This window comes from Lagopus leucura, unplaced genomic scaffold, assembly GCF_019238085.1.
Source record: "Lagopus leucura isolate 7727_CA_CO unplaced genomic scaffold, USGS_WTPT01 Super-Scaffold_100012, whole genome shotgun sequence".
Taxonomy (NCBI): Eukaryota; Metazoa; Chordata; class Aves; order Galliformes; family Phasianidae; genus Lagopus; species Lagopus leucura.
Window position 1 is genome coordinate 7,977,566 of NW_024962267.1, and position 25,403 is coordinate 8,002,968.

Sequence of the window (25,403 nt, forward strand, 5' to 3'; positions counted from 1 at the left end):
CCTCCCAGGCTCCAATGTGGAAGTGAAAAATTCTCACCTACCCACTACTGCAAATATCTCTTCTAATATGATATGCAATGCCAAAGCTCAGCCAATGAAAAGCAAAAAGGGTTTAACAAGGATTTTTTTTTCCCCCTTTTTCTCCTCAACATCAAGCTGGAAGAATTGTTAAACAGAAGACTGGAATCTCTCTGAATAATTTTCAAGGAGCTTTTTGCTGAAGCCACGCATACACAGCTATCCAAAACATCAGAGAATCTGCAAAAAGAAGTAAATTGAACTTTGTAGTATTTCTTACCATGATACCAGTATGAATCATTATGTAATGCACAGTTTGAGTAACATCAGCTGCATGGATCAAGTTGTGATATGGATTTTTGTATTTGCTGTAACCAACCTCAAGAGTTTCAGCAAATGTAATAAGATTGGGAACAGGGATCTGGGAAGGAAGTAAAAATCAAAATAAATGCTTTTTCCTGCAACAACAGCAAAGTTAATCATGCAATAAATGAACCACAAATAAGTACATCACAAAATTTTTGTTATGAACAGAAGAATTTAAAATGTAAAGGTCTAAAATCTAACATGCATCTGGAAGTTTTCACCCAATTTTTGTAGACGTTACATCCTGCAACATACACCATGCACAGCATGCAGTCAGTGTACAAGAGGCTGCAGAACTATTGACTAAATAGATGTGGAGAGGTTTCTTCCTGTATGCAGATTGATCCTATAAGAAAGCTACAACTAACAGGAATCTAAAAATAGGAAAACTTGTTTTTCTTGATCAGCTTTACATTGAGACAGTATTTTCTTGAACCTGGCAGTCTCCATTCCCTGTCTCCTACTTCCTCTAAGCAATGTATAACATACAGGTACTATTTAGACCCACTTTTTCCCATGTAATGAATTGATATTTTCCTTAAAATTTCTTTTTCTTTACATAAAAGTCCTGCAAGATAAACTGTCAGATTGAGAATGGGCTTAATTCCACTAAGCCAATAACCCTGCGCATTTTTTTCAATCTGTGCTGTTAATGGTGGTCCTGGTAGGGCTCTGACATCATCCAGACCCTCCCAGGAAAAGCTGAGTTCGAGTTACTGTATAAGTCAAATTACTGAAATCAACTTCAAAATGAGCAGACTCTTCCAATGGAGCTTGAAGTTTGGCAGTGAGAGATTTTGAGCTGTATTGAAACTTCAGTAATTTTATAATAATAAATTTGGTACTTCAGATTTTATCTCAGCTTTTCAAAGTTGGTTAGAAATACTCCATATTGTATCACAACACCCTACAAATACCACCTAGAAGCAGCCTTTTCTATATATTACTAAAGTTGCTTTCAGTTGGGACTTTCAGCTAAACTCCTCCAGTTTTGGCCAACACAAAATGAACTGTATTATGAAAACAGTACTCAGGATTAAGTACAGCTTCTACCTTATTAGGAAACTTTTAAAATCTGCCTATTTAATCCGTTTAATGCTTACAGCATTTAACTGCTCAAGAGCAATGTCCCATCCCAAATTGCCTTGACATGGGCTATGTAGCATTCAGGTCTTCATCTGCAGAAATATCTGCAGGCTCTGGGTAGAGTTTCATACAGCGGAACTACTGACATATTGTTATGTTCAACTTGCCATCTTCTATGAAGTTCTGCACTGCACTGCACAAAAAAAATAATCTCAAACCCATCCTGGCTTTCTTACATTTTAAATTTGACATACTTATTTTTGCATGCATATTTTTATCTGTGGATGGCTTCTGACCTTGAAACGGTTCAAAAGGTCATATCGGGTGAACAGCTCGTACATCATAAATTTCAGACTGTGTTCTCCACTTGCTTCATTTAGGGCAAATACGTCAAAAGACCATTTATCAACATCCTGTAAGTGTGCAGAAAAGAAAAAGAACACCATAAAGTTTCAGTTTGTTTAAGTAGCTTTCCAGCTAATCACTGGAAAACATATTTTGTTTTCTTAGGGGAGAAGAAAGGGAAAAAAATCAATGTCTTGGGCTTTTTGTTGTTGGTTTTTTTGTGGTTTTTTTTTTTCTTTTTTTTTTCCAATTCTTTCAAACTCTTTTTGTAGATAATATCTCAGTGAATATTTATTAATAAAAATATTAATATATTAATAAATATAATAATATTAATAAATATTAATAAAATACTTGTAACATGTCCTATGCAACTTTGTATGCTTCAAATCAAAGGCCTTAATCCTTCAAATTTAACGTTTGGTGTAAAATTTTTCTGTAAAGCTCGATTAAGCTAATGTGAATAACTATCCTTCAAATAGGCTTCTGTGCAATGTTATTAATGCTACAGCCATACAGAGATTTGTAAATAACACAATAATGCTGTGCTCTCAGGAGAAAAGGTGAAGCTCTACATTCTTTCTCAGGGTATATTATTCTTTATTGCATATGTAGCCATAGTAATTTTACTATGATAAGAGACTGACTTTTAAGTAAACTATAGTGTTGCCTTAAATTCACAGAAAAAGTGCCATTGTTCCATAAGCCACAATTTCTTTCATTATCTCTCTCCCAATATGACTTTCTTTTCTTTCCTAAAAAGAAAACAAATGCTGCTGCCTGAGATACTGATTACCATACTGGTGGGAGCTGACACAATCACAACTGTCACATTTTTATTAAAATTTCTATACCAGTTTTATACTCTTGCTCTAGTAACACCTAAATGAAATCACAACAAAACAGTAAAACAAAAACCAGAATCATATGCTATTTTTGAATTTTGAACTATTAAATTGCTCTGTTCTGTGTGTTCAGTTCTGCAGTACTAAATGTGTCTAGGGTATATTCAGTAGAAAAAATTATTTTACCCTAAAATTCACTAGAAATAAGTACTAATCCATTCCCATTCAAATTTCACAATTAAAGTTATTTCACCTTAAATGTTACAATCACTTCTGCTGGGTAAGCCAAACCAACCATGCTAGAAGTTCTCCGGTACATCCTAAAAGAACAAATAAAATATTCAGTAAGAGTATTTCATTAAAAAGTATAACAATTTCTTGTTTTGTTTAGTCTTCTTTCATGATCTCTGAAAATAATACTAGGCTACTTGAGGGTCTGGTCTCAAAGATGACATAAGCATTTTTATGAACTTAAGAGACAAGCCCCTTTGATGGTGGATTACTGTTGTATGTTTCTGTAATATTTGGCACACATCTTCATGTAGAAGATTCCAAGCTTTAAAATCCATTCTCAGAATTTTCCAAAGTCCAGGAGATTTCATTACAAATGTAGAGATTTTATCTGGGTTTCTGTATAGAAACATACACAGATACATAATTTGAATCCTAAAACCTGTCTTAAAGAATTGATACAGGTTCATCCCACCTTTTACAATAGACTCTGTGGTTAAATGTAATACTTGCCACGGTAGGAAAACAGAACTCTCACCTTTCTACAAAAATCCCAGCCTGTACAGCATGCACAATGCTTCGAAATTTGGGCTTTTCTTCAGGTCTCCTCTTCACTATTCCCATTTCCCTTGTGAATGTAGAAGCTAACCAGTCTCGCACTTCCAGCGGGACCGAATCCGACTGGATGTCCGAGAGTTCATCCTCAGTGTCCAGAAGCCTCCTACAAAAAAGATAATAAAAGTTAAGAAAACATTATGGACAGAAGCAAAAGGAGAATGGACACACAAACAGCTCTCAAAACTTCATTTAATAGAAGCAAATGTTGTCTGTAGAATTAACTCAGTGCATTATCAAAGGTCCTCTCTGATAGACACACCAAGGCCTCGAGGAAGGCATGCACAGCATGTGGCTTCCCTCCTTCCCCTGTTCAAATCCTAGAATGTATAAGATGCTCAAAAAAATATTCAGGGAAAGGTAAGTAAAAAGTTTTCCACAAAGATGTCACAGCTTTGGTGGACTGAAATGTAACAGTGAGTTATAAAATCCTTCCATATAAAAGAGTGACTGACATGAACACCTAGAAAAAGAGGTACAACAAATAACACCAGTGATCAATCTAAACCATCCTCCAAAATGATACAAAAATTTACATGCAAAATAAATTGTACTATGTAACACCCCTACAGTGAATGGGTTTCGATGAGCATCCAGTATATGTGTTCACTGCATTATTCCATTGCTATAAAAGCATTAATGAGAATGAATTTCTCCTGTTTTGAGATCAGTACTCCTATTGAAGGGTTGGTAACAAAATCATAACAATATTATTAAAAAACTGGACTACAAGTCCCTGGTCAAGATCTTAAATCATTTAAATGGTTAGAAAAGCTATGTATACCTAATGCAGGATAAAAAATCTTTAAAAGGAACTTCACTTAAACAGAACCGGAGATCGATTTAGTTAGAAGAAACTACAATATTCTCCTAAAACAGAGTCAACATTCAACAGTCATATTCTACAATTCTACAGATCTACCAGAAGTAGAATCACTTTTTTCTTGCTATTATTCACCCACATCACTCAGTCTTCTGGGGTTTTTCCAGAAATAAATCACCTATTTATTCTCATAATAAGTTTTCCTTCATCAATTGTTCAAGAAACTCCAGAGGCAGGATGATTTGAACATATGCAATGCATGCCAACCTTTTAAAACATTTCATTAAAACTAGTACTAATTGAATTCCAGACATGATCTGATGACATATATTTATTTCTCTGGAGATGTCTTTCTGAAACTGTGCACGTCTCCATGAATTGGACACAAAGCAATTGCGGACAAAGTATTTTTGATTGTGAATTGCTTATATATAACTCCTGATTCTTCCTCCTACTTGTGCACTCTTTCTTCATATATTCATATCTCTTCATCACTGTTTTGAAATCCTTAGCCTAATCTAGGTCTTCTATGTCTTCTATGGCAAATAGAGGAACTGAACAAAAACACAGATGATGAGGGAAGCCCTGTACACTTCAAAGGAACCCACACATAAATCTAATATTACCTGAGGGATTAGAGGGTGATGTTCAGTAGAAAAAATGATGCAAGACACGTTACATAAATTATTTGAGAACACTGGAGTTTATCGTGGATTTGTGCTCATCTGCCCTATTCTCAATTTCAACAGCTCATCTGGTTGGCAGGACATTTTGTGGGACTTCTCCACCAGGACTTAAAAAAAAAAAGAAATCCATAAAGTTCTCCCCACAACAACACTGCTTTCTGAAAGAACAGTGGTTCCTATTTTTTAGGGGTACAAAATTGTCAGATTACAAACACAGAACACAAGAGGAACAGAATAGACAAGGATGATGCAGTTTTTCTGGCAGTGGGGAACTGGTCAGAAGTGGGTAATTTAATCTGGAGGAGGAGAAGGATTTTTGTGCAGAAGAAAGGATTTGGGCAAATCATCTTGCAAACCTGAACCAGGGCTGAGACTGCCAAGAGGTCAAAAGCTATGGACTGATTTTATTTCCCAAATTAAAAACTGTTATAGTCCACTGAAATCTCTACTAGAACAACATCATTCTTAAATATCCTGTGTGCTTCATAAATATGAAGTATACATTAAATATCCTGCACAGATCGTTCTAAAAATTTTTTTTTCAGGATTGGCATTTGATGTAGTATAACCACGAATACGCCTTATAATCTCTAAAACATTTTTCTAACTATTCAAAAGACAAGAAATTATTCCAGCAATAAAAAGACCATTGGCAGAGTCTGCTACAGGAATAATCCACATCTTCTGCGTAGCACAAAGAACACTACACTATTTGCTGTAGTCTGGTGTAGATGTGAATTTGGTACCACATCCCCAATCAGTGCAATCTGAATTAAGGCTAGCAAGACACACTTCTTGTTTCTAGTTTCTCTAATTTTTTTAACATTCATTTGTAAATCAGGAGGATTATTCAGTCTGTATATGATAATGAAAGGAATTACTTTAAGAAGACTGAACAGAGAAATCAGAATTTGAAGAAAGTGTTTATTTAATCAAGATTTTTTTGTTTGGTTTCTTGAACACTCCAGATTTTTTTCATGACACCAATCCTTCGTAATGAGAGGTGACTGAGCTATGTTTTATGAGAGTGACAGGTTAAGTGCCTCTGGTTCCTACTCCGGTAAGGAAGAAAGGCAATTGTAACAAAGAATGATGTTGTAAACACAGTCCTTTGTACCAGCTCCTACAGATCCCTGGGATTAGAACACATTCGACATATACCTCAATCACTTCTCAATGATAATTACTTTCTTTCAGAAGCTTGAATGAAACAGCATTTGAGGAGAGTAAGCATGGAGTGGTAATTGCCTATTTTCTGCAAGTCTGTACATCTTCCTGACCTTTTGAATAATACAGTTCACATAGGCAAAAAATTATTCATGGCATGTGCATCGCTAGAAACGGCCTATGAACAAATTCACTAATGACTGTCATTATTCAGTAATTGGAGGGGCAGGACTCATATACGGGTCTACACAAAGTAGAAAAAAAGGATGATTAGGTAGATCTATAATTTGATGGTAATTTTGTTCAGGAAAGAAACAAATTAAGATATATATTGCAGTATATAAACTACACTTAATTATCACAAATCGTTCAATATTGACCAATATTGAACTGATTTCTTGGTTTGTTATTTTTGTCTACTTATGTCCACTCACTTTGACTAAAAAAGAAACTATGAGTATCTATAAGAAATCCATTATATTTCCACAGGTGTGGATAGCATACATATTCCATTTTGCAGATTGTGCAAAATATATATTCAATTCTTCATCTTTTATTTACTGATACGAAAACACTTTGAGTGTTGATTGATGTGCATACAATGTATGTGTTTCACAAATGTCTGCCTTGTGACATAAGAACTTCGTATTGTTCTATCAGTATTTTTACTGACTTGCAAAATGCACACATAAATTTTACTAAAAGTAAAACAAAGAACTTTCAGCAAAAGTATCAGAAATAACAGATATTAACAAGAAGTACTAACAAGAAGTATTTCATCACTTTATATAAGTAGCAAAAATTAGCTTCTACATACATCTAGGATGAGGTTTTGATTTTGATGCTTTTTTTTTTTTTTTTTTTTTTTTTGACACAGATATTGGTTTTGTATTGAAGCATTTTGAATTCTAAGCATGTAAACCAGTGAAGTGAACATACCAAGATGATCAAGCCCATTTTCCTACACATCTGTGCCTCTTACTGTCACTTCCGTTGATCGAAACAGAAACAAAGACTGGCTCTTCCAGAAAGCTTATGATCATATTGCTTCTGTGCAACCACAGAAGACAGGACAGCCTTGCTCTGTCCCAAACTGCCATTTGCAGCAGTTTAGGATGCAAACTTGTCTATTGCAAACTTGTTGCGAACTTACTGACAAACTTGTGATGGCAAACGCCACCTGAAAGGAAGCCTAAGAGAAGTTCTGGAGGGCTTTGAGACTTCAATACTTGGAAGCTTCTAGACAAGCACTCTCACAGACTGAGGACCTCCCTGTCGGCTGGACAATCACTGGAACCTAGACTGGTCATCTCTTGTCTGTCTGTCTCTCATTCTGTCCCTCTCTCCACACTCCACCCTCCATCTCTCTCCTTTCTTTTTCCCTCGTAAAGTTGGTAGGTAATACAAGGTTTATTCGAATTTCTTATAAAATCACATGGTTTAGCTGCACAGCTTAGACAGATATAGTTGTAAGAGTGCTGATGCTTTTAAGATAATTGTAGTACAGAGATTCTCATTAAAACTGATGACTGTGTTTGGACCTTGAGTATCGTTTTACCTTAACCTAACAAGGGGGATTTGCAAATCTGGTCACCGCACACTCTTTACAGGTGGCTCGTGACAATGAAGAAAAATGCTCTAACAAAATGTGTGCCACGGAAAGTACTTTTTCTTCAACATAAAGTCAGGATTTCAGGGTTACGTACACTTATTTTGCCCATATATCATTAGCCTATTAAGTAGATGCAATATGTGGAAGAGAGATGTGTGGGAAGAAGAGGGGGAGGCTTAGGTTATTTAATTCTATTCATTCCATGAGTGGAGCTCCCATTGACAGTTGTGGGAATATGTAAGATATGGCCCATGGCATTTCAGCTTAGCAGTCAATTAACACTGCAGCCATAGTAACTAATAACCTGATTTTCTTGTCATAGTACTGTGTTTTTCTATCAAAAGTAATTCTTCAAAATTTAAGCGGTGATCATTTCTAGCTCTTTTTTCATTTAATCAGAATTTTAAATATAGTAATGGGCGAGTCAGAAGTATATTTCTTTTCCCTTAGGAATATATCAAATGTACCATGGAGGAAAAGATGGAAAAGCAAATGAAAAAAAGAAAAATTAGATAATAGCTGAGGAGGAAAAAAAAACACACCAGTGCCAATCAGTCATTTTACTTAACTGAGATGGTGAAAGATTTCAAAGAACACAGATGAGCATTATGTGATCCAGGGAAAGGATGAGAGAAGGAAGTATTAGCTCTTCACTGCTTAGCTAATTAATCAAGCTAATGACCTAGCCAGTAAATTGACCAAACTCCTCTTCTAGGTCTGGAAACAGAAGGCAAAGAATTTATAGCCCAAATAGACGATTTACATTTTTCCTAATTATTTGTGTCTCACTATATTCATGAATGAGCATGAATCAATATCTTTAATCAATATTTACATCCTCATAGGACAGTACAATTTCCACTTACTTTCAGTAAAAGATTAACTTAGGCACCAGTGAAGATTAAGCAAACAGCAAAAATGACTGTGGTCCATTTATTATAGGTATATAAAAGTCTTTCTAAATAAGTAATGAACTAATCAACACTTAAAAAATTTAGCATATTCTTCAAAAAACTTGTCCTCAGATTTAGAACTTCAAATTAATTAACTATTAATTAATTACAGCAAATGCCAAAGACTGGATGAAATACATTATGAAAGCAGATAACTAATGGGTGAAGGGCCATCATCACTGGAAATATTTAATATTTGATAGGTACTGCCTTTCAACTTGCTTTTCTATACAGAAATGCAGACCTAGACAACACATAGTCTTAAAATTCAGCTCATGATATCCATTATTTAAAAAAATAGAATTTTTCAGGAGTATATCTGTTACTTTATATATTTTCCTGTTTTTGATCAATTGCTTTAATTCCAGAAGCTCTGTAGAACAGGGCCTATTGCAGGGCATGACTCTCAAATAAATTGACATCAATCACTTTGAGATATAAACATTCAATAACTTTCTGAAAATGTAGTCAGGCCATTTATTAAATGGCTGAACTGATCTGCAGAATTTTAGTCAAAGTTAACAGATTGTCAATAACTTTCGATTTTACATGTATACATAATTTTGATGCTATTTTAAGTTTCCCTTTCAGAAAAGCTTTTGGTTTCGTACAAAAGCCTTTGGAGGTTTATTTTAAATTTTACACAGCTGGAATACACTGAATTACTCTCAGCAAAATAAGCTTTTTTTCTCAGTGATTTCTAAATATCACTTCTAGAATCACTTAATAGGTGAACTGAATAATTTTCTTCATATGACATATTTATTAATGACAAAGCAATGTATATTTAATGACGGACTGGATACAGAGGACAGCAATACACACTCATAGCAAGCTGGTTGGATCATGAGTACTTAAGACTCTGATTTAACTTCACATTTAAACAACTGTCCCTTTCAATTTCCCCTCCACTAAGTAATCTCACACAGGAGTCATAAAGTCCAGTTTTTTTCATCTGGCAAATAATTACCAAATAGGACATCCTATTCCACTTGTTTTAGCCATGTAACAGTAGACTGATTACAATTCACAAAGTCAGCTGGATTTGGTATGCTACCTGTGAGTGGGACTGGAAGGCAAACAGCCCTTTAAAGTCAAGCAACCAGCTCCTGCTGTGAGATGCTAAGCAGCAGCTGCTCTAAGCTGATTTAGTGGTAGCTTAGAGCCTTTTAACGCTAATGTGAAATATAACTTGTGAAAATGAAATAAAGAAATGCATAAGATGGAGCCTTCTCTGACTTTCATTCTTATTTAAAATACAGAGAAGCTGCTAAATCCATATCAATGGCCACAACAAAGTGAAAAAAGACACAAGGGTTTCAAATAAGTATCCAAGTCATTTATTTTGGGAAATATTAATTACTAGTCTCAGACAGAGCAGCTGCTATGGGCTCAGTCTGTTGCAGTACTGAGAACAGGCAACAGCCTCTTCCTGATCGCAAAAGCAACCAAAGCTGTGCACTGCTACACTCACTGTTCCTCACCTTGGAATCTCCAGAAAGCAGGGGAGAATGCCACTGAGTTACTGGGCTGCTGCTATGCTCCATTCATGGTCTCATCACAGAGAGCTCTGTGAGCACCAGCAACTAGCCAAAACTAGGCTCGGCTCGGCTCGGCTCCTCTCCTCTCCTCTCCTCTCCTCTCCTCTCCTCTCCTCTCCTCTCCTTTAGATTCCACATGACAATGTAGGACATGTGTCCCCATCATAAATACTTCTGTGGTGTGTTTTCAGAGGACGCGTAGATGTTTGGTGATGTTGTTAACTCTAACTCTTGCAAGTGGCACAGTCACTGTTTAGCATTTTTCCCTGCTTTAAGGCTGGCAGCAGCAGAAATACTTGGTATTTCTTTTTACTATTTACTTGGAGCAGTGCACTGGAAATTCATTATGGTCCTAGGTGTATAGAACAGCTGCAGACACAAAGACTGGGTTTAATGACCTCCTGTTTCACTAAGTTTATGCATATCCGAATGCAAACATTTTTAAATAAGGGGTTTTTCCTCAGAAAGACTGCTGTGTTTATATTATGGTATCATTTAAATACCTCCAGCACTTCCAGATCTCTCATGCAAACAGATGACACGTATTATTACAACACCACTTACCCTTAATGAGATTTCCTTTCCGCCTCAAGAATGTGGCAATGACTTGTATTTGTTATTTTTCCTTGATGACTCAAACAAAGATGCTGAAAGCAATTGCTAGCTATATAAAACACATCTCATTCGCGTATTACTGAAATATGAACTCATCTAAGTTAGAAGTTTTCAAAAGACTGAAGTCTTTTAGAAGGGTATTTTACAGTATAAAACCAGTCATATCTATGCATGGAATTGAAAAAACACAGATAAATATCTTCCTGAAATCAAGTCTATTTTGTAAAATATTAAAGCACATGAAGTGTAAAAATAAAACTTTTAATACGAACAAAAAATTCTGACTTTATCCAGAACAACTTAAAAACATTTTCCACAGTAAGTTTAAATTTTCAGGGTTTTTGGCTTTCAAATGCTTTTTTTTTTCTTAATTTTGTCATTTCCATCTACATTTTACTTGACTTATTTTCTTCTCACTTACCACAAATGAAGAGCTGTGTTTACAAGGAACGGAACAGCTGTCCTCACTGGATTATCAGGCTGTATTTATTTCCTGTTCAACTCTAAAAATCCTTCTTCCACTACCTCAAGCCAAGTGTCAGGTACAAACAGAGAAAATTCTGCAAGACTTGTCAGAATTATTTATAACACCTATTGAGTAAGTCTGAACTTCTTCCACAGAGATCTGCTGAGGGGCTGGAACAGTGAGAGGTTCACTGATTATTTTTAGCTGACACTGAGCCTCTGCTCCAGTGACCAAAGTGCTAGTTTTCTTTCAAGGAAGTGTCTCGTGTGCCTTACAGTTATGCAGTACTGACAGATCCAGCAGTCCTAAAAAGTGTTTGATAAAGAAGCTTGTTAATTAACATGGGGCCACAGATAATTAAGCTCAGAGAAAAGCAGCACTTACATATATCTGACTTCTCTCCATTTTCCAACTTCCTGTCAGCTCAGAATCTTTCATACAGCATACTGAAAATCACTACCCCAAATCAATTTTTCATAATTTGGGGATGCTATTTCTACTATCTGGCTAGTTCCAAAGGAGTCTGTTCTCAGAACACTGTAATTAAAACCTGCTGCGTTACCTCTCTGCCTTTTCACCAACCCAACTGCATATATTTTTAGAAAGAGCTTGTATGGATATAAGTTTGTGTACTCAGTTTTTAAAAATGCTACATTATCCTCAGATCAGAGGCCACAGCAGAGAGCAACAGAACAGCAGAGAAGCAAGTAAGAGGACCTGAGGAAGGTGCTCCTTACTCAGCTAAAGGGTTGGAATTCTATAGTCCATTTCAAGCTGATGGTTGTATGCTAAATGAAAACTTAAGGTACTGCCAGCTTGCACATATTTGCATGTCCACATACAACTTTATAGAATTGAAAGGCCTTTCAATCAAAGTAAATCAAATCTCTCTCTGTTCACTGCTATTCCTAATCTGACTATTGAGATACTTTAGAGGGCTCTCTGTCAACTGGTATTGAGTTCTGTCTCCCAGAAAATGGGGGAGGAAGAAAACATCACAGACAGGATCCAGTTTTAGTGCCTGGTTGAAGCTGAGGTCTTCTTGGATATGTAAGCAATGGTTTAGTAAAACACAAAATATGGCTCTTTTAATGTGAGTTGAGTGCTCTGTACTGAACCTTTTGTCCTAAACCTGCAATACTTTGAACAAGGAGACATCATTGCATTTTCTATATTGTACATCAAATCTCAGGATTATTATTTTTTTTAGATGGGAAAGTGTCAAAATTTAAAACAGTAGTACAGATAATATTTTAAATATTTTAGAATTTCACAATACTTCACAAAAGTGGAAACTCAGCCTGTATTCTTACCATACATTTAACAGAAGGTTCAAACAATGCACCATTCTAAATCTGAATCTCATTGCATTAGTCCAGAGACGGAAGTTAAATTCAGAAACTATAAACCAAAACAGACAATATGGAATATAAAGTACTAAACACTAAAAATAGGAGAACAAAATTTGAAGAATTGGTTTCATTAAAGTTACTTCATTTTTAACTGTTACTCATGCCATAAGTAGCATGGGCAAGGAAAATTCCTTTACATCATAATACTTCAGAAAAATAGCTGTAGGTATGGGAGGAAATACATAATCCATATGCTTAATGTATATATATAGAGAGAAAATAATAACAAAAATTAGTATGTCTATCAGCTCAGTTTGCAGCTGTATTGAAGTATTCAGTGAGTTACAACAAAACTAGACATTTGTCTCAGTTTTAATTAATTTCCTTTATGACTTGTTATAATGAAAAATCATATTGTTACGCAAAATATGGAATGCAATTCATAAATAAGATTTCAAGCTAGGTATCAGGAAAAATTTCTTCTCAGAAAGAGTGATGAGGTATTGGAATGAGCTTCTCAGAGGTGGTGAAGTCACCATCCCTAGCGGTGCTCAAGAAAAGGGTAGATGTGCAAGGAGGGACATGGCTTAGTGGGCACAGGATGAAGGTTGGACATCCTGTGGTCTTCCCCAAACATAATGATTTTTTTTGAAAACATCTGAATAATCACCATTATGAGATCATAATGCTCCTAAGGTTAAGAAAATAGCCTGAGAATGACAAAAATCTTCTAGACCACTATAAAGCTAAGTATATTTATTTTCATTTGGGCAGTTTAATAATCCTGCCACTGAGACCTATGAGGGCAATAAACTTATTTAAGGAGTTTCTTACAGTGAAAATAATGCACCTGCTGCTGCTGAAATCTAAGCATTTTCAGGTGTACCAGATTTCTCTGCATATGAAATTTCTGTTACTTTTCTTGATACTCCCACACGGAGCTAGAAAGACTGGGTTCCTCATTATAATGATACTATTTGTTTCAATAAAGGCCTTATTTTAGAAACAAAAATTTTTCACAGTCCTGGTGCTACTACTCAGAAAGAGCTATGAGTACTGTACCCACTTAATCACAGTGCCTGGGAGGTGCATGGAAGGAGTAATTACATCCTTGCTCCCAACTGACTGTGCAGCTATGACACAGCTCCGTGGTTGTTCATGCAAAATACGTGAAGTTCTGTTCACTGACGATTTTAGGGTATTGCACGATGCAGAGGTGAGGACCCAGATTTTCCAAAGCTTCTTGAGAACTTGAACTGTGTCAACAGAATTTACATTTAGAACTATTACTGGAAAATAAAATATTATGGTGCTATTAGGGTAATATACGCTTGAAGAGAAGTGTGTCGATCATTTCTTTGTACATCTCCCTAAGAAATTTTATCACTTTAACTTCAAACTATTTTAAATGCACAAACCAGTCCTTGATACAATACAATACAAAGGAAGCTTGATTAACTTAAATCAATCAGCAAAACTGAAATAATTATATTCGTAGTGGTACATAAATGGAATTAACTACGACTCAGCTGCTCCGGAAGTCTCTCTTACCACAGTTTTACAGAACTGGACAGGCATTAACTCTAAGAGCAGGACACCAGCAGAAGTGATTTTGCTAGCCCAGTCTGTATTATAATCTGGGAAAAACAGAGCATTGGTACCAAATTTGCTATTGTTTTCATCCTTCTGTTTGCAAATGTTTATGCTTTCTATTGCCTAATAGTTGATGCTCCTAATTACAAACCAGCAAGGTTTGGTGTGTGAATCACACACATTAAAGGAAAGGAAACTGGAAGAAGTTAGAGCTGCAGTTTATGCACTGTATCACATTTGCAGACTTCCAAGAAGAAAAAGAGGATGAGATAGCTAGGTCTGTGCAATAATTAGTAGATGGCAGACTTCCTAAATGTCAGAAGGGACTGAGACTAGACATAGCATGCGTGCTCCAGCAGTACTGAAGAGGGTTTGGCAGACTGTTTTACAAGAACATTCTGCTTTAAAAAAAAAAAAAAAAAAATAAGCATGTTGAAATAAAATTGTAAATTAGCTAGTTAGCATCAATTATATTACATATCTTAAAATGTTTTCAGGAAGAACTTTTACTTAGAAGTTCCAATTTCATTAAAGTCAACCCACATTTAAGATGACTGCCATTAATACTGCCAGTAATGATAAATACAAACAAATAGTTAAATACTATAAAATAAATCACAACTTTTCGTTAACTTATGTGTTAGTGGCCAGATTATAATACCCTGACTCATATCTGTGAGCATTTCATTTCCAAACAGCTCATTTTTTTCGTGACATAGTCCTCAGTATGATTATCATTGTGTGACCTATGTGCGAAAGAAAATCCATCATCCATCATTCAGAAATTTCTTATGACTTTATACTGTCAACATCTGGCAAGTGAAGATGACAGAAACTAAGCAAATCCTCCAGATGATGGTTACACCTGATCTTTGGAATCTTAAGTGCTTTAACCTTGTCACTAAAAAATCTAAAAGCTACCCATTATTCTGATTTGCAGAGATCTTCATTTCATAACATTTACAACTGCATGCAAAGACGAGATTTGTAAAATGTAACTCCCAACTGCTCTTCCTTTTTTAAACTAAAAGAGGGGAGGTTTAGGTTAGATATAAGGTAGAAATTCTTTACTCAGAGGACGGTGAGATACTGGCACAACTGCCCAGAGAATCTGTGCGTGTCCCATCTCTGGAGGCGTTCAAGGCCAAATGGAATGGGGCCCAGGGCAGTTGAGCTGGTGGGGGCAGCCCTGCCGCAGCAAGGAGGCTGGAACTATGTGATCTGTGATGTCCTTTCCAACTCAAACCATTCTATGATTTTATTCATGTCAGACTCACCTGGTTTCATCAATATAAACTGCCTCCAGCACAGATGCTGCATATTCAATGTTCTTTTTTAAATCTACCACATTGATGTCACCTTTCTCCAGTTGCTTCACCAAGCATCTTAATCTGTGGAAGAAAAAAAATATATATATATATATGTCAGAGCATTGCTTATTTCAAATTTTAGTAACAGCTTCTTCCATCTGGAATATTGGAAGCAATGCAACAGTCACTGTGAAGAGACCTCTGATGCATTTTTTGTCTTTTTTTTGTTTTTAAATCCACTTTGAGAACACACATAACATAATTGTTCACACATAATTGTCCATTCTTTACAGCTTATCAAATATGTAAGGTCCATTAAGAGTCAGAGGTCCAATAAGTCAGAGAGGACTCGCTAACTATGATCACAGGTATTTTATATTAATTTGTGACACTGCTAGTCTCCAGTTTTGTTTAAACACTAAATAAAGCTTTGCAGGTTGTCATACATGGTTTTTCCCTGCTTAAAAGTTAGGTGATATTTTTAATATCCATGACACATGGACTTTCCTTCATTTTAATGACTTTATTTTTATTTTGGCTTCCAGTATATTTTTGCTGCAGAATATGAGCTAATGTGGAGCTCCACTGCTCTGTGTTTACAGAGAATTCATCATTATACCAGAAGAAAGGTGGTGCCTATGGCATTAGAAAAATCCAAATATTTTCCCAAGTGTGCTTTAACTTTTAGTTTTGAGAACATTCTTTTACATTACAAACATGGAAACGCCCAAAAGAGATTTTGTAATGCATGGACTCATGCCTCTGTGGCAATAAACTTGCACAGACAAATTACTTGAACATCAGATTCCTCCTAAACTCTTTGAAAAATTATCAGTAACTCTGTAGAGCTGTGACAAAAAGGATGTTCAGACAAGTATGGGTATTTTCTTCTTTCTGTGCAAATCTCTAAGCTGAAATGATTTACAGTTTTGTAACATACAAGGCAGATTCTTGTAAAGATATATTATGATTTTAACAATAAAATTATTTTAACAATCATTTATTATTTTAACGGTTTTGATGGGATGTTTTTATGTTATGAAATGTGAAAACAAATTGTGAAACGAGCATCTAGTTCAGAAGTCTGTTGAAATTAATTGAATTGAAAAAATTGAAATTAGTCATCTAATGCTGGCTACTTATAGAAAAAATCTACAACATGCAACACACTGTATAAATATAAGCAATACAAAATCAGTAGAAATAATGAATAGAAAAAAATAGGCAAATGAAATTATGGCAGATTTATGTTCATTTATTTTTATTAGCATATAAAATATTTGATTCAACCTAATTAAAATGTATGATTTTTTTTTTTTTTTTTAATGATGCAGTGTTGGGAATAAATTTCCCACAAACTTGGAAAGTATTATTCCATCATAAAACAACCTTCATGTTTTTCCTTTATATTTATTTGGAAATAAGCATAATTTTAGCTTATGGTATTGTGAAAGATCAACTTCCTCAGTTCTTCAAAGTCTTACCTGAAATTTGTACCGAGCATAATACAAATAGGGCTCTTAGCAACCATAACCACTTGGTATCCTACACAATGCATTACGTATAAATGGAATGGGAAAATTAGAGTTGATTTTTTTCTCAGAGGGTTGAAGTGGGTGGCTGAAATACTGTGAGAATGCATCTCCTACACAGAAACAACCTTATGCACAAGGAGGCAGTTCTAGGACTTTGTTCCCTCTCTCTCAGAGCACCTAATGACTGCAGAGGCAAATTCACTAAACAGGCTGGCAGTACTTGGTGCATGCACAGTAACTCTCCTGAGGGTTGCTTCTCAGCAGTGCATGCACCCATGCACACGGTTTCTCCCGAGCACAGACACCACTGCTACAACTTGCCAATAATTTAACCATTTGTGCTGTTCCCTTGGTGTCAGATCAAATTTCACTTTTTGAGGTAGAAGGGTAAATTGTTTTAAAAAGGCATCATTTCACAAAGAGAGAACCAGGCTAGAATACAGCAATCATGGTTCAAAATTGCTTAAAACCCTACGATTTCCTGTAGTGTATTTTGCTTTTAACTATATGGCTCTGTTTCCTCAGGGTATAGATCAAATGACAGATATGTGGAATTATTTGTATGCTTGCAGGAGGAAAGAAAATCCAGAGGGAGTTGGAAAGCAACAAAGACCTTGCAATACCTTACTTCACAGGTCACAGTCAGCTGATGCAGTTTGCCCTGCAGCTATCATTTCTTACACTAGGAAGAATGCGGAACAAAATAAAACATCAGGAAATTTGGGAAAGTCTTCTCAGGCAACGTTAAGGGGATTCTGAAGAGGTCACAGAGACAGGAAAAGACAAAACTCATACATTTCAGTGCTGACCTGGTCACCTCACACATCCGCATTGTGTGGTTATGTTCTCAAGAATGTCTGCAGCTGACCCAATGCAGCTCTCCATAAAACCACAACATAATATGGTTGAAGGGGATGCCTACCTGGTCCAAGCCCTTGCTTAAAGCAGAGTCAACATCCAAAGTAGATGAAACTTCGAAGTCAGATCAAATTGCAAGAGGCTTTTCCAACTGAGTTTGTGATATTCTCCAGCATGGAGATCCCACAAACTTAAACCAGTTCCAGTATTTAATCAGCCAGAGATACAGAGAGAATATTTCAATAATGAGATTGAATATTCTTTACTGAAAATGTCACTTTGATAAAAAAATAAATACATCAGTTTATAAGACAAAACAAGTGTTAAAATGCTTATAGTGCAGCATTCTGCAAGACAAAGGAATTTTTGTAAAAGGGAGAAAGAAAAAGAACTAAAAAATAGTGATTACTGCAGCTGGACGGAATTGGGTTTTGTTTGTTTTTGTGGAATTACATGTAATAAGTGAAAAAGAAACATGAGAAATACAATTGGAAGACTTGAAATGCTACTTAAAACTGGAGCTAAAATTTGTACGATCCTGCCTGTGAAATGTAAGAAAGAAATAATGAGAAAAATCTGAAGTAGCAAATAGCCGTGAAATAGAAAAATGAACTGTTTTGAGGTACAAAATAAACTGTATGCAGAGCTAACACAACACAATAGAAAGAAATAGATTTATGGAGAAAGAAACATCTTATTTCTCTCAGGACAAATAACAAGCACAGTTTAAAACTACCAGTCCCAGTTTGTAAGGGTGAGAGACATCTGCAAGTAATAAAGGCAGTGGTGGAGAGCCAACTTCTGTCCTATTAGGTAAACACCACTAACAGCCATGATGCAGGAGTAAAAAACATTGCTGGACAATGCAGGCACACTCTGCCCTCACCTGCCTTTGACAGTGAGCAGGCGCAGGGGCTGGGCTTGCTTGGCCCTCACCCTTCAGCCTCTGACACCTCTGCCCAGCAAGAATACTCATCTGCTTTCCCAGCAATTGTCTTCATCTTCCAAGTGGGCCTCCCCACTGCCAAGCACTGCAAAGAACCAGCTTTCTAACCTACACATCTGGACTTAGCTTAAAACTGCTTTGGAAACTTTGTGCAAAATAGTTGGCTTTTGCAACAGATAAAGGGGGAGTGAAGTAAACTGTAAAGTAAACCATAAATAAACCTTGTTTCCTATTATATTTTGAAGATAATGGAAGTCACTGTTGAGGGATGGACAGTGAATACATTGATATTATTTTAAAATAAAATATTAATAATAATATTCTAAAAATGCTTATGCTAATTTCAGAGAAAAAAGATATTTGTATTAATATTTAGTAATCACAATGTAATTTTAAAATGGTGTGTATTGTTTAAGTTAAGTACAACTACAACTAATAAATTGTTATGTTTCATGAACTGGTCGAGAAAACCCTTGCTGTGTGCCAAATGTATTAATTACTTGAAAAGATGATGAGTAAGTCCTGACAATGTGTAAAAAAGACTGAGGACAGAACCAACACTTTCCTGTAAACTGCAATTTCATATTTTGTTTGGACAACTTAATACTGACTAAGAAGATTAACTTGATTGTAATTACTGTTATATGAGTGATTTAACCCTCTAAATGAACATTATAAACTAAAAATGGACAGGTACGAAATATGAAATTAAAAGTAAGGTGGAGGATAGTAACCATTTTCTGACAATCCAATTAGTTCATATAATCACAGAATCATAGGGATTGGAAGGGACCTCAAGAGATCACAGAATTGCAGGGGTTGAAAGTGACCTCCAGAGATCACTGAGTCCAGTCCTCTGCTAAAGCACATACCCTGCGATAGGTCACACAGGAAGGCTTCCAAATGGGTTTTGAATATCTCCATAGAAAGAGACTCCACATCCTCTCTGGGCATCCTGTTCCAGTGCTCCATCACCCTTACCATAAAGAAGTTCTTACACATGTTAGTACAGAATTTCCTACATTACAGTTTTAGGGCATCACTTCTTATCCTATCACTACAAACCACTGAGAAGAGCCTGGCCTCATCCATTTGCATCCATCTCTCTTCAGATGTTTATAAACTTTTATCAGATCCCCTCTCAATCTTTTCCTCCCCAGGCTGAACAGATCCAGGTTAGTCAACCTTTCCGCATGTGGGAGATGCTCTGGGCCCTTAATCATCTTTGTGGCCCTCTGCTAGACTCTGTCTAGGTGATTGTTGTCTTTTAAGAACTGGGGAGCCCAGAACTGGACAAAGTAGCCAGGGCAGATCAGAGGGGAATCAACCTGCTGGCCACTCTCTTTTCAATGCACCTCAGGATACCACTTGGCCACCAGGCGCAAGGTGGCTGATGACTCACGGCCAACCTGTTGTCTACCAACAGATCTCCAGGTCCTTCTCCACAGAACTCATCTCCAGCAGGTCATCCCCTAACCTGTACTGATGCATGTGGTAATTCCACCCCAGGTGCAAGACTCTACACTTGCTCTTGTTAAATCTCATCAGGTTCTTCCTTGCCCAACTCTGCAGTCTGTCCAGGTCTTGTTGGATGGTAGCACAGCCTTTTAGCATGTTGCCAATCTTCCCAGCTTTGTATCATCAGCAAATTTGCTGATGATGGAGCCCATCCCTTCATTCAGGTCACTGATGAAGACGTTGAACAAGACCAGACCCAGCACCAACCCCTGGGGAGCATCACAAGTTACAGGACATCTATATCTAAATAATCCACTTATTCCAATGAATACTTTATATAATCATATAGATCAGAAATAAAAAAGAAGTTGTAATAATAGGCATAAATTATGTACAAAGTTCACGCTCTCGCTTCTTCAAGTCAAAAATCAAAATAACATAACGGTTGTTAGAAACTTTTTAGTGGGATGGCAAGGCTATAATTCCCTTTCTGCATGTTTTCTACAGGAAAAAAGATAAATACCATCTATGAAACAACAAAATTGCAGATACAGTTGTAATATTTTTAATACATGGTTATGAAAAACTAGATCATTAGAATGGATGAGAGGAAATAGGAAAATATTCAAAATATGCTAATAAAGGTTCAGGAGCAATCCCTTTGGTTAGCAGGTCTTGTTTCCCCACTCCCACCTGCCATTACAATATAGACAGTAGTGTGGCTTCAAAAGAACTAGCCATTACTTCAAGACTTTTTACACAAAGGAAAATACATTGACACAAGGACACTTTGCCAGTCAAGGCAACAGGTCAATAATGGGCAAGGATTAGAATGGATAGCTCCTTATCTGGATCTTGATGTACATTTCATTCCTCTGAAAACAAAACAATGCAGTTATCTAATATTCCTTCTGTTTAGAGGTGCTGCGTCTCTAAATTCTGATTCAGAGAACTGCAAGAAAGATATATCACACTTCTGGTGCTGCAAATGTGTTTAACGAAACAACTTCTCAGTCACTCCTGTGTCTGAGCCTATGCACAGGAAGCCTTGCGGTTGCTAAGGGTTTCACGAATCACAATTCATTTTGTGATTATTTTAAGCACTATGAGTGGTACACACTGATCTGTAATTATGATTCAGTCATTGGAAAATAAATATTGAATCTGCTGGTAATTCAGCCAACATTTTTATATAGTAAAACCTCATTCCCATATTGAAGAATTAAAATAGAAATTCTGCAGCTATATAGCACACACTTTCTTAATGAAAAAAACCTACATTTTTATGATGATAGTCATCTTGGCTGTTTAAATATTGATCGCATTTACGCAAGATGAAGTGGTTTACTTCAGGCAGGCATTTTACATCAGGCTTCGATTCATTTTAACTTACTCTATATGTTTTCATAGTATTAAAACTGTAATGCTGTGTAAATATTGCCATTTGTGTCTCATTTAGTATCAAGGTCAAGTGTGTTTAAAGGATTAATCAAAATTTAGTCAAAATTCCCAAGTTTTCTTTAGCATCTAGCTGAAATTTCTCAAAGCCAAAGAGTCTTACGTGATTTCCACCTGAAATCACAAACCGGTCCAAGCTCTGTAAAACCATTTTTAAATTTTTGCCTAACTCACTCTCAGCAAACCTGATCAAACGTTGCAAGTGCCTGGAATGCTTCAGCAATGCTAAATGTCTCCTGCTCACAGCTCTATAACCTTTCACTATAATCATAATCACCACCAGCTGCCCTGGAGAGAAGCCCCAGAGGAGGAGGCTTATCTGGGATCCTGTTGTGTGTTCCTCCCTGCTGTGTGTGTGTGTCTGTCTTGTCTCTGTCTCTCTCCCTGGCACTGCCCATCATTCCCCAAAAGTAACTTTCACCATTAGAGACTATGTGAATCTGCCCTGGCTGCATTTGTACATTCCATAGATGAAGAATATAACCTATTTCAGAGAAGCTTTAAGCGTCTTTCAAACACTTCTCTCTCACTTTCACCAATGAATCATCATTAATGTTAATTCAGTTCCCCTCTTCAACAGCTTTCCAGATTGAAGCTTAATGAAAATATATTAAAATAATATGTACACACATTTAAGTGTTTTCTGTCTTCTGTTAGATCCAACTAGTATCCAACAAGTCTCTTCCTACTCTAAATTCTATGAGTATATTTATGAGCTCAGCTTCCACTTCCATTATCTCATATTTCCATTTCACATTCAATCCATGAAATCAAAGACAAATATGCATGTTCTATAGGATTTGTAAACTGCAAATTATCCTTTGGATGGCTTTTGATAAATCTTTATATTTGACTGAAGATTGGCATTTGATCTATAAGGTTCCCCTGAATTGTATATACGCTAGATAGAGTGCTAGCTAAAGCTGCTTAATCTTGAAATTGCCAAACACATGAACAGTCTGCACGCCTGAAAGTCTTCATCATAATCTAGCTAAATTCATTATCAAGAACAAGCTGGGAAATCAAATGTAAACTCATCACCTGCCAAAAATCATGCTTGAAAATGATGGAAGGCTTTCAGCAAGTCTTACTTGTTGAAGTTAATGTGATAATCTCACAGAAGCACATATCCCTTATTCCCTGTAGACATTTTAAAAGCTTTATTTTTGCTGCAAACAGCAGCTTTAAGCACAGTGACCAAAGAAGCTGCTAAAAGACAGAAGTTAAGCCTCCAAATCTTCCTAAGCACTTCACTGCATTCTTTTTAATAATAATTTCATGGCAGGAGAAAGATATTTCCAAATAGACTATCTCACAGAGATGTCCCTCCCATGACATTTGTGTGTAGGCTCTACATTCCAGCATAGAATTTGTATCCAAAACCTCTGGACCACTGGAAATTCTCAAAGTAGTGCAGACCTGGTAGAGATCACTGACTGTGCCTCAAAGAAACTCAGTTATCCTTGTCTCACAGCAGCTCTTCATGGCCACTGCATCTCATGTACTTGGAAGACAGATCATGACCTATTTCTGACCCATGGATGGTCAGTCATAAGACAGAATGCATCTGCTGTTTTTACAGTTCTTGCTAGAAAGTATTTCTCCATTTCCTATCTGCTACAAAGTATTGCTAGAACCTGTAACTTGCTTTAGTTACTCTCAAAACTCATAGACAAAATAGATTAGTCATTAGATGGGACATAAGGAAGAAGTTTTTGCAATAAGGGTGGTGAGGCACAGCACAGGATAGCCGGGGTGCCCAGAGATGTGGTGGATGCCCAGTCCTTGGACACATTCAAGATCAGGCTGGATGGTGCTCCGGGCACCTGATTGAGATGTAGATGACCCTGTTCACTGTAGGGACTGTCGGAGTACATGACCTTCACGCATCCCTTCCAACTCAAATGGTTCTGTGATTCTGTCATTCTATGAAATAGTATCTCTTCATGCAGTGTTATCATCTTATCAAATGTCACACAAAATTATAAAGGTTTGACCTCTCATTACTTTCTTTTATTCTGTCTTCTCATTCACCCTGAAGCCATTAGCACAGAGGGGATGGTGCCCCCATGCTGAACCAACATGCTGAAAATTTCTTTCGTTGCTGAGGTTCAGAAAAACTAGGCTGAGGACTGTTGATGCTCATCCTCAAAAAAAGCATGAAAAGAGGTAGAGAGTCCTTCCAGAAACATTATGAACACAAGCTGTCATGTAAAAAGTCAGTTGATGGTCTTCCATTTAAGACCACGTTGACTAGAATCAGTAACCTTGTACTGAAAATATTTGCTAGATTACTACTAAGAAAATACATAGCTGTGCCTGTAAAGGCTTCTAAAAGTGTTCTTGGCCAATTTCTCTAATTGTTAAAGGCAGAAGATTGTTGTTTCATTTAGGAGTCCCATATAATGAAACTTAGGAAGTACCAGAATACAAAGGTTATACTTCCAATATATAAAGTAATAATGTCTTCCAGACAGGATGACAGTCGATTTCTTTTGAATTCTGTTTTTAAAGTATATCAGGAGGAACAAAGCACAGATCTGTATTTATTGGAAAATAAAATATTTGTATTTTTTACTCTTCAAAATTCATTTAAAACTTTAACGGACTATTGAATAAAGTTTCAAATCATGTAAGAGTCACTCTAATTTGCCTAAAATGTTGAAGAAAAAATACCAGCTCTTTAATACAAATGTCTTTTTCCTGAATAATTAACAGCTTCAACACATCTATTTCCAATAAAAAGATTTTTTTCATTCAAAAGACAAAGCAAGACATAAAATGCTTTAGCACAACAGCTATAGTAATTACAGTACAATCTTGCTGTAAAATCATTACCATCTCAGTAATTCTGAAGAAAGGATAAAGTACATGTAATGCATATAACAATGTAAAAAATATGAATAAGGGTTTTATTTAGAATTGCAATGCTGTAATTAAAATGAAGAAAAGAAAAATTGTAGACGATAGAATCCAGCACTCTATGTAAAGTGTAAAACTGACTTCTGTAATTTGGAATTGTTAAGAATAAATGTTCTGTTGAAGAATTGCCAAATCAAAGTACTTCAAAGTAGATCTTGGTAATGAGAAGTAGAACATTAGAAAAGCTTAAACACACTTGAGAACTGTATAAACGTTTAAAAGAGAAAAGAATCAAACAGACAAAGCGTCCTTTATATTCTTTGAGGGGGATGAAACGTGATATGACCATTCCTACGCATGTGATCTTCATCTAGGTTTTGTCTACTTGAGAAAATAAATTTGAATTAAGGTCAGGTGTGAAACTGAAATTTAGTATCTATCCTTGAAATGCTTCACCTTGAGTACTTCAGAATGATAGAGCTAAACATAAACACGTCCCTGGAACACGTCAAGAAGAATATTTCCCAAAAGGTTATTTTTGAGCAATATCACTTTCAACCCATTATCCAGCATATGGGCTATATTCATACTGCCTTTAGTTCAGCAAATAGTTGTGACAAGAACTGTGGCAAGCCAAATAAAAAATAGTTTGTAGTGAATGC

At 36.1% G+C, this 25,403-nt stretch overlaps 1 protein-coding gene across 10 annotated transcripts in view; it reads right to left on the minus strand.

Annotated features, from left to right (window-relative positions):
• PDE1A (phosphodiesterase 1A) overlaps positions 1-25,403 on the minus strand; it is a 200,853-nt gene that overhangs the window by 38,892 nt on the left and 136,558 nt on the right. For 9 of the 10 annotated variants that reach the window (XR_006179598.1, XM_042874543.1, XM_042874544.1 and 6 more), the window contains 5 exons: positions 15,592-15,705; positions 3,430-3,612; positions 2,914-2,980; positions 1,767-1,883; positions 299-439 (listed from right to left, as the gene is read on the minus strand). Coding sequence is in view for 9 of the 10 variants with exons in the window: in XM_042874543.1 (XP_042730477.1) it covers positions 299-439; positions 1,767-1,883; positions 2,914-2,980; positions 3,430-3,612; positions 15,592-15,705 (622 nt within the window). In the remaining variant the exon portion in view is untranslated. The remainder of the gene's footprint in view (positions 1-298; positions 440-1,766; positions 1,884-2,913; positions 2,981-3,429; positions 3,613-15,591; positions 15,706-25,403) is intronic. The other variant, XM_042874547.1, reaches the window with a different exon arrangement.